Source organism: Ovis canadensis, chromosome 7, assembly GCF_042477335.2.
Source record: "Ovis canadensis isolate MfBH-ARS-UI-01 breed Bighorn chromosome 7, ARS-UI_OviCan_v2, whole genome shotgun sequence".
NCBI lineage: Eukaryota > Metazoa > Chordata > Mammalia > Artiodactyla > Bovidae > Ovis > Ovis canadensis.
This window is the reverse complement of record NC_091251.1, coordinates 13,447,513-13,457,503: the sequence shown is the minus strand read 5'-3', so window position 1 is coordinate 13,457,503 and position 9,991 is coordinate 13,447,513. Positions and strand designations below refer to the sequence as shown.

The following is a 9,991-nucleotide window of genomic DNA, read 5'->3' as shown; positions in this document are numbered from 1 at the left end:
TTTTCCACATGGATTAGATTCGCAGAACGGAGCAGAAGTGAGCAGTAGAATGAATAAGCAGGTCATGAATGTGAGGGGATTTTGTCTCTAGCTTGCTCTGTACTGCTGAGCTGATGTTTCCGATGATTAGTGGATGAGTGGTTTTTGTACCAACCTTGACTGGAAAAAAATCAGTGCTACTGGGCCAAGGGTGTGATTATCCAGTAGCAGTTGCTGTTACTGGGATGGAAAGCTTTCTTGGTCACATGCAGAATCTCACTCAGATGCAGTGTGAGAGTTTATGCCGTGTACCTCTTCACCAAAAGCAGTTGTCTGTATGCAAATGTATCTTTCTCCACAGAAGAGTTAGGGGAACAAGAATGTGTGAACAGCTGCCGTTCAGCTTGTACCCTTTTCCAGTTCCTTAATATTTTAACGGCCACTGCGTGCTTACATTAATTGATAATTCTGGTGCCAGTTCTGGAAAATCACCATATGGCAGCCTAAGGCATTCATTTACTAGTGAATACAAACTTCAGAAAGGTAACTTCAGGTATGAGAAACAGGAATTTAGAAGGTGACAAGTTCAGCGCTAAACTACAGTCTGGCCTGTGTGAACATGAGATCTGAGTTAACTAGAATAGAATTTGGGTAGACTTAAATGAGAAGACATAATTTGTGTTTTGTAACAAGTGAAGCCTCTAAGAGTAAGCCTCAGAGAAAGGTTATAATAGTATCTTTGCTGTCAAATAGGCCATTCCGTTGGAGAAATAGAAAAATAATTGTTACGTGATTTTTTTTCAGAATTTTTTATAGTGTTACCAAGCGGCCCCTTGGTGCAGAAAAAATGATGTTTCTCATGCTTCTTTCCCTCCCACAGAATCTTTGGCAACCCTATGGGATGCATCCTAATTAAAATCAGTTCGGAAATTGCAGTCGTCAGAATTCTTTCCCCTTTTGACTTCTAAAAACTGTCTAATTAAAAGCTGTTTGCTGTACTTAGAAATAGGTGCGGCTGTAAACTTAGGAAACATGATCTTTTTACTTCATACCTTCATGGATGAGACACATTTCCAGCTATGCATTTGCAAATAATTTATGGGAAAAGCTTATGACTTTAAATTAGAAATCATTAATAATACAAGTGGGTAACTTCTATAGTCTTTACTTCACTTAAAACACAAGCATGGCACCCCCAACTCATGAGAGCTTTAAGATATTTAATAGAATTTAAAAATAACTGGAGGATAATTTCTGTGGGCCATAGGAAACAATTCATGCCATTGGTAACTATGAGGCTTTTTTTTTTTTTTTCACTTAAAATAGTAATCTGTATGCAGGTGGGAACTAGGCCACTTACCGGTGATTTCAAGATTTCTTGAAACAGTAGATTCTTTGCTGTCCTCATCCTGAAAAGAAAGTCTCCTTGGCTCTAACGCGCACTGCCTCCCAGGGTAGGAGAGCGTCGCGTCTCCGGGGTCCCTGTAAAGCTTGGCTGCAGAGGCTCAGAGGAAGACTTCCTAAGTTACACATCACCTCACAAGAGAATTAACCAACTATGTTTTAACTGGCACTTAGTTTTGTTTTTTTAAATTGTGGCATGCCAGCAGATGGGGAGTGAATATATAACAGTTAATTACCTGCATGGGCAGTGATAAAATGTTTGTGAGGTAGGGCGAGCATGAGAAATCCCAACCTTAAGATACAATCGTAACTTTTGGTATCATCTCAAAAGGGGGTCTTACTGCCTGCCAGCCCATGGCAGTTTAAGTAGCTGGTGCACGAGGGGTTTGGCAGAACATCAGAGCCATTTGATCGGCGCAGGTGTTGATGGCACTACAGCTCCAGGCAGAAGTCTCTCTCTGAGAGAGTCTGCCTCAGTGTAGCAGTGGGAAATTGTACTCCAGCGGGACTGGGAAGTGGGTTTTTTCTTCTCATGCCCATTTCTCTTAAGAGCCAGAGATTGAGCTCTGTATTTAAACGATTAAAAATAAAAGTCTGAACATTTTTAATGGCTCGTTCAAGTTAGATAATGAGGATCATTGTTTACGTCTGATGGAGATGTGTATATAAACGTGCTCCTATTTTAGAAAGAATAAATCAGGTTGTAAAAGAAAATGATCCAGGCACCTGCAATCATTTATTTCATCTATGCCATTTTAGTTAGCCTTGCAATTAGTATAATAACCAAGTGCCCGTGAGCTCACCTTCAGCAAGAGTCTTGGGGAGTATGTGAAGAATACAAGGAAAGGTAATCAACTATTTAATAGCTTTTATTCTACACATTTATAAAAGTAACAGTTTTGCCAGGGAAAGTGTTCACCCAACCAGTATTATGTGGAAATATAAACTCAAAATGAGCTAAGTAGGGTCAGTAATGCTGGGGCTCTTAACATAGGAACTGAGGCTTCCCGTCTGGGATGGGTTCCAGGACTCGGGAAGAGCAGGCTCTCTTTTCCCTTAGAGCGAGAATGGTAGGTAGAGGTTCTGGGATGGCACCCTTTGCAGCGGTGGTGAGAATGAGAGCCTCCCATCTCTGACGCCTGTTCCCTGCCCTGCGCAGCCCAGTTTGCTTCGGGAACATGTTTCCCCTGGGCAAGTTGGAAAAATGGGGAAAACCATGATTTCATCTGTTACACTTTTTTTCTAAAAACACACTTTTGGTCATTACATTTTCCTTGTAATGAAACTATCCAAAGAGTGAAAACTGACTTATTGTCACAAGAACGAAGTTTACCTTATCTATAACAGAACAAGCTGGTGGGGCCCTTCGCAGTGACCACAGCACCCGAGAGCTGGGCCTGAGGCCAGCTGATGATGACTGTTCGAAGACGGGGTGGCCTCGCTGCTGGCCTGAGGCAGGACAGCGCTTCCTGGGGGGAATGCTTGTACTCTGCCTTGGCAGACGGTGGCTGGGGTGTCCTTCCCTGTCAGACTGAAGGCTGCGGAATCTGCGTCCTGCCTCCGAGAACAGCTCACTGACACCGAGACGTGAATGCAGAAATCTGGTCGTAAGCAGATCTTTGAACATCTTTCTTCTAAGTGACTTCGAGTGGGTCTTCAGGAGAAATGGCAAGTGGTCCTTTAAAATGTATGTCAGTCTAGGGTGGTGACAACTGAAAAACTGCAACGGGGACATCACAGTAGAAAAGGGATGAAGAGTTGATTTTCAAACGGAAGACCTTCCTGAAAGAATTCAGGTACTTTGGTCCTGCCCGGTCCTGTCACCATTTTGCTATAGCTGACACCCGCGGAATCACCATCTTCCACCCATTGCCATGTTTCTGGGGGATAAGAGGAGGCCTCCTCAGCTTTCCCTTGCCCTCTGCCCTTTGGAACAGCAGGGGCGCACTCAAACTGGTGCCACAGTAGCAGTCTCTTCAATAGGTGGATCAGCTGCAGAGCATTTCCCTCGAGAGAGAGGCAGGTCTGAAGCCATCAGTATGTTCAGGTTGGGGAGCTTTGATTCGTGGAGAACAGCAATTCTGCGGTGCCTCTGCTCCTGACAGTGTAGGTCCCTGACACGGATCAACAGGACTCTCTCAGCTGTTAGTAAGGCGGCACTGGGACAGGGAGGTTCCTGTCTAAAGAGCGTTCCCTGCCCGTCCCTGCCGCCACTGTGAGGTCAAGGAGGTCAGACCCAACTGCTCTACCTGTAGCCTCAACATACGAGGGACTGGAAGGAACACCTACGTGCCATCTGCCTGTGATAACCTCCTGGAACACCTCTGAGTGACAGCCACCTCCTGAAGAGTTGATACCTGGGACTTAAAAACCAAAGCCTGGTTGCAGGAAACGAAGCAGCAGCTCTTCTCGATGCGGAGCACTGCCTCCCCTCCGCCCCCACCGCCCCCACCAGTTCTCCCTAGAAGGAGAAAGGAGAAATGTGGGATGCCTGAGGTAAGGCTGCAAAGACTGGAAAATCAAACAGATGATGCCTGGACTATACCGCGGATACAGAAAATGTGGGCGAGGGACAGAGCCAGTGCTGAAAGCAGCAGGAAGCCCTGCGGAGCCAGTGCGCGGGGCAGGAGTCCCCACGCCACCCCCAGCCCAGGAGGGGAGGGGGCCTTTGGGGGACAGTCTACACCGGCTCAGCGGGGCCAGCTGCCCCGAGGCTGAGTCCAGGGCGCCTCCCTGCCAAGAGTGCCAGCCCACCTGCCAGCCTTCCCCCTCCTCCCGACAGGTCCCATGACTGCTAGCCTCTAGCTTCACGGACGGAACCGTGGCGCTCAAGTGCCAACTACAGTGATGTTTCGTTGGTGTGAGGTCTGGAGTTCTCCTCCTCCAGCAGAGCTATTCTTTGCTTGAGCATCCTCACTTGGGTCTCGTGTCTCTCCACCATGGCCATCATCTGAGACTCCAGTTTCTTCAGTTTGTTTTGATGCTTCTTCTTTGCTTTCTCATAGGCAGCCACCAGGTTGCTATGTGGGCACAGAGGGAAATGGGAATGAAGGCTTAAGTAGCACTGAGACGCACACGCACACTGGGTGACTGGGTCTGGTAAGTACCACTCTGAAAGAACAGGCCGCTGGGCCTCCGAAATAAGAATTTGAAATCAGGTGGTTAGTATTTCAATGCTTGGGCTCTCCTGGTGGCAGAGTGGCAAAGAATCCACCTGCCAGTGCAGGAGACACAAGGTCAATCCCTGGGTTGTGAAGATCCCCTGAAGGAAATGGCTACCCACCCCAGCTTTCTTGCCTCAGAAATCCCATGGGCAGAGGATCCTGGTGGGCTGCAGTCCATGTGGTCGAAAACATCCACACGACTCAGCAGCTTAACAAGAAGGGTCGCAGCACTCACGGTCACTCAGGTCTTGACCTGACCACAGTGAACTTAGCCTGACTGCTAGAGGCTCGTCTCTAACATTAAGCAGGGTTTAAAACCCAGCAGTCCAAACTAACCACATCCAAAATAGATGAGCTGAAATGGTAGCTGAATTGTAACAATCTGTCATGAAAATACAAGTAGTAGGTCTGTTGCCGTTCCATGGCTGCTTACGATCCGTTGCAACGCTGCAATCTTATGTCACCGCCGTAGCTTGAAGACAGATAGGCCCCAGCAGCTGTCCTTGATGCTGTGGCTGACGGACTCAGTGCTCACAGGCCGTGAACTAATGCTGCCAGCCAAACCTAGGTCTCTGGGGGATAGGGCAGGGGCTGAGCCCAGAGCTAGGTAAGTCCCCATACCCTGTTCAGTGCTTAGTCATGTCTGACTCTCTGTCACCCCAGGGACCCACCAGGCTCCTCTGTCATTGGGGATTCTCCAGGCAAGAACACTGGAATGGGTAGCTGTCCCCTTCTTCAGGGGATCTTCCCAACCCCAGGAATTGAACCTGGATCTCCTGCATTGCAGGCAGAGTCTTTACCACCTGAGCTATCCAAGACCCCCACCCCCACCCCTACTCCCCACCCTCTCTGGTCCAAAACAGCACTCCACCTCCCTTCTGTATGCTGTCAGCTTCTCAAAGCCCAGGACTCCCAAAGCCTTCTGAAGGGAAATGTGAGGTCCTTTATTTCTATGTGAAGCTGGGTTTTCTTAGAATGTTTCAAACACACTGCCTGTGGAAGCAGCTGGGAGAATCCAGCTGTCTTCTATTAAAACAGATTAAAAACATTTGCAAAATTGTAAAAACAGTGCCCCTCTTCTAATTACTTTCTGGAAAACTGATTTTTAAAATAAATGTCATTTGTGTTACATTTAGTGAGTTGGGTTTTTTTAATTTGGTAAATGAATAAAACCTTTAGAAGTCTCATTTGAGAAACTAATAGACAAATTTTATTGATAAGTTAATTTGAAAGAATAAAGCTCTAAGGTCCTCTTTTTTTTTTTTAGTATAAAGGTGTCATGAGCCTGAAAGGTTTGAGGCTCCCATCTTAGAGCACTGCTTCCTGAAGTACCCCACCTGATTCCTGAATGCTGCTCAAATAAAACATTCTGTAGCCAGTTTCGTTTGGAAAATGCTGGCTTAAACCTAGGCTTATTTTTGTTTTAATTGTATGACTTCTCAGAACCTCTTCTACATGAAGGGCTAAGAGGGGACCACAGTTGGCTGCATCTACCATCCTTAGAGAGGATTCCTCAGGTTTCTGTGGAGCACCGGGAGGTGGAGCCCTAGGGAGGAATGCGCTCCAAGGAGGCGGCAGAGGACACACCATTGTCCACAGTCAATTCCCAGCAATTATGGTGCGTAAGTCCAAGAACCACTTGGATTATAGACAGTGAGGTTGTACCTGTTGGCTCGCTTTAGGTCATTAACAAACTCTGCTGATTGCTGGTGTCGGATTTCACTGCTCTTTGTGAGTCTTTCCAAGGCACTCACCAACTCTTGAACTCTGGCCTTTAACTTCTTCTCTCTGTATCAAGGAGAGACGAAGCACGCCATTTAGTAACGGAGATGATGGACTGGGCTGCTGCCCTGATGGAGGCAGAGTGGAGCATGACTTTGCTCAGGACTCCGGCCTTTGGACTGGGCGCAAAGGGGAGAGGGCACAGGAGCCCAGCACCTCGCTGCTGTGTTCCTGAATGCCCTTCAGAAAGGTTCCGGAAGGCTGGGGTTGGCTCTTTTTTAATGATAGAGACCTTTAGAGCTGTGTGTGTTGCAAAGGAACAATACAGGAAGTTTCTCATCTTCCAGGTGAGGAGACAAGTTCCTGGAGAAGTTCCTCTGGGTAGACCCGAGCCAGTGGGCCAACAGAGTGCAGCCTGCCCGCAGAACCCGGGCCTGCGCTCAGGCCCTTTTCCAAGCTGCTCAGCATCTCCCGAACCCCTGGGGGCTTGAGAGTACACAGCTGGCCTGGGCACTACCTGGGCCAGGCCCTCAGTCAGTGAAACCAACACGAGCCTACCTTGAAAAGTAGAAAAAGGTGGTTCTCTGTGAAAGTCCTTGATCACATTTTCCACATTTAAAAAGGATGGAAATTAAACTTGCACTTTCATTCGACTCCCTCTACTCCTTGGCTTCAAGTCTGGTGGGTCTTAATTATGACAGTGACCCGAGGTAACGGATTTGGGCGGTGTGGGGTGCCCCATCGGGTTATTGCCCTCTTCTCCCTCCTACGAGAGGAGGACACAGGCAGGGGGCTGGGACTGACCACCGTCCTCCTCCCGAGGCCCCCGGCTCTGGCACAGTGTCACTCTCTGTGCGGCACACTTGGCACAGATGAGCACAGCCTGTGTGATCGGGCCAGCAAGCTTCCCACTGGCACGTAGGCTCCAGGATGGCAAGGACCTGATTTGGCTTGTTCCGCAGTGTATCCCCAGTGCCATGCCTGAGAGAGTTTCGCAGGGGCGAAAGTGAAAACAAATCACTGGAGGTATCTGGTGCCTTGGAGCGTATCAGGTAACCAGGGTTTATGGAAGACACTCCTCTAAGAAAAACCCACGGGTGAATGAGGAATGTAGATGAGCACAGTGAGTCTGGAAGGCAGTTTGGCAGCATCTAGCAGGATGAAAAAGGAACACATCCCTTGACTAAGCAACTTCTGGGGGTTTTAGAGAAACATGAGATTACAGTTGGAGTCACTTCCGCACTGCTTAGAATAGATAAGAATGGGAAACAACCAGGGAGCTGGCTAAGGTACGATCTGCTTTCGCTTCTGTTAAAATGCTCACTGTTAATCAAAAATGCAGGCTGATGTGCCCTGGAATAGAAAGGCATCTGAACACTGTCAAGTGAAAAGGGTGAGTTCTGTTGGATGCCGCAAGTTTGCAAAAACTGTGAATGTCTGCTGCACTGATAGCGGACTAAAAGGCTAAATGCTCACCAGTGCTGAACTCCTGCAGAGGGCATGGGACACTTTCATTTTCTTCTCAGGTTTGAAATGTTCCTAATTCTGGATGCTTTTGTAAAGTGTAAGATGGGTGTGTGTGGGTCACCTTGAGGGGGTGGGCTGTCAGGAGCTCTGGGTTCAGCCATGGTTCACCCCTCCTGGCTTTTCAAATATCTGATCTTTTACTTGTCTGCCCCCAGCTACTCTAAGTGCAATTCCAGCTTCCCAAGTTCATTAATGAAGAAAGGTGTTGCTACACAAAAATCCAGGCCTACTTTTATGAGGATGGTGGGAGAAAGATATTTGAAAAAGTGAGCATCATACCCAGTGACTTCCTCCCACCGGCCCTGAAGAGAGCAGGAGCCTCCTGCAGAGCCTCCCTGTTAGTGCCTCCTGTTTGCTGAGGCTTCTGGGTCCTGGCAGCCACCAGGAATTTTTCAGATCTGGCTGCAGTTCCCACTGGGATCCTAGAGGCACCGTCTCCCACCATGGGGAGTGCGGCTCTTGCCTTGCTGCCCAAACCACTGCCTCAGCCTTGCAGGGCCCTCTGTCAAACCAGGGAAAGTTAGGAGAGCATGGAAGATCTGTCCCCTCAGCCCTCTGACTATAAAGAAGAGAGAAGAATGATTTGTTTTACATTTTGTTACTGTTTTGATTCTTCTTTTATTCTAAAGTTGATTGATAGTGCAAAAGGGAAGAAGAAAATCATGAAGAGAATTTAATGTCTAACCATGAACTCAAATTGATAACATAAAACTGCCCAGGACAGTGCCACTCCCTACGCGCAACCCCTACCCAGCTCTGGAGGAAGAGTGAGGATCTCCCAGCCTCCGCACAGCAAAGGGCTTCCTGCCCTGGAGCCTGCGGCCAGCACCGATGAGGACAGGACCCAGGGCAGCAAGAGAAGCCTTCACTGACCCTCCCCAATCCTGGGGAGTGGAGGAGATGGTCAGGCTGGGGGTAGGAAGCCACATCTGGAAGCTAGGACCCCTCAGGCCTCAGGAAGGCAGACAGGAGTGAACTGCTCACTAGAACCGCAATGCTGATTTATTTCAAGCCACAAAGACAGGCTGAAACTCAAATCTAAAGCACGAGTTACTTTCTACTTGTGTTTGTTTGAATGAGGCAGCCGCCTCCAGTAAGAGCCATGCCTCCAGGGTTGCTCGTCTGGATTGAAACACTAAACTCTGTGCGGGAACAATTCCAGAGCCGCCTCATGCCAGCCTCCAAGGGTCAGGAGCCCTTTGAGTCCTTGAGAGACAGCCAGTTTGAACTGCTGTAAATGTGCAGTACCCACTGGGGCTTTCCTGGTGGCTAAGTGCCAAAGAATCCATGTGCCAGTGCAGAGGACACAGGTTCAATCCCTGATATGCCTCGGAGCAAATAGGCCCACATGCCACAACTCCTGAGCGTGTGCACTGGAGCCCGGAGCCTCAGCTACGAAGCTCCGCTCCTGAAGCCCACACGCCCTGGGCCTGTGCTCCACAGTAAGACAAGCCCGCACAATGAGAAGGCCACACACAGCAACTAGAGTAGCCCCTGCTTTCAACGAGAGAAAGCCCACACGAAGACCCAGTGCAGCCAGGAATAGGCTCAATATAAAAAAAGAATGTAAAATAACTAAAAATACTGAATATACATTAAAATGATATTATTGCTATTTTAGAATGTCCCTGCTTTTAATAGTTCTCCGCTACTAGAAAAGGCACATTACACATGTGATGTGGACAGGACTGCTCTAAAGCAGGTGTCCATTGTAACAGTGCCAGGGTAGGTTTGGGTTGAGACCCAGGAATTAAACTTTTAAGAAGTGCTCCATGTGATCAAAACAGCATGCTGTTGGCATAAAAACAGACATGTGATCAATGAAATAGAATAGAGAGCCCAGAAATAAACCCATGCATATATGGCCAGTTTATGACAGAGAAACCAAAAATATCCAACAGGGAAAGGACAGTTTCTTAGATGAACGGTCACAGGAGAACTGGCTACCTACATGCCGAGAGAATGAAATTGGATCACTGTCTTACATCATACAAAACAAAGTAACTCAAGTGTTAGATTAACGAGTAAGGCCGGAAGCCATCACACTCCTAGAAGAAAACATAAGCACCTTGATACCAATCCTGGTGATGGTTTTTTGAAGCTGACAGCAAAAGCAAAGGCAACAATAGCAAATACAGAGCAATAGGGCTATATTAGATTCTTCTGTACATGAAACCAACAAAATGCAGAGTCTA

General features: G+C 47.8%; 1 protein-coding gene across 4 annotated transcripts in view; it reads right to left on the bottom strand.

Moving 5' to 3' along the window:
• Positions 1-2,236: 2,236 nt before the first annotated feature.
• Positions 2,237-9,991, bottom strand: part of MCC (MCC regulator of WNT signaling pathway) — a 310,847-nt gene continuing 303,092 nt past the window's right edge. For all 4 annotated transcript variants that reach the window (XM_069595251.1, XM_069595252.1, XM_069595254.1 and 1 more), the window contains 2 exons: positions 6,213-6,335; positions 2,237-4,403 (listed from right to left, as the gene is read on the bottom strand). In XM_069595251.1, the coding sequence (XP_069451352.1) occupies positions 4,223-4,403; positions 6,213-6,335 (304 nt within the window). In that variant the 3' untranslated portion in view covers positions 2,237-4,222. The remainder of the gene's footprint in view (positions 4,404-6,212; positions 6,336-9,991) is intronic.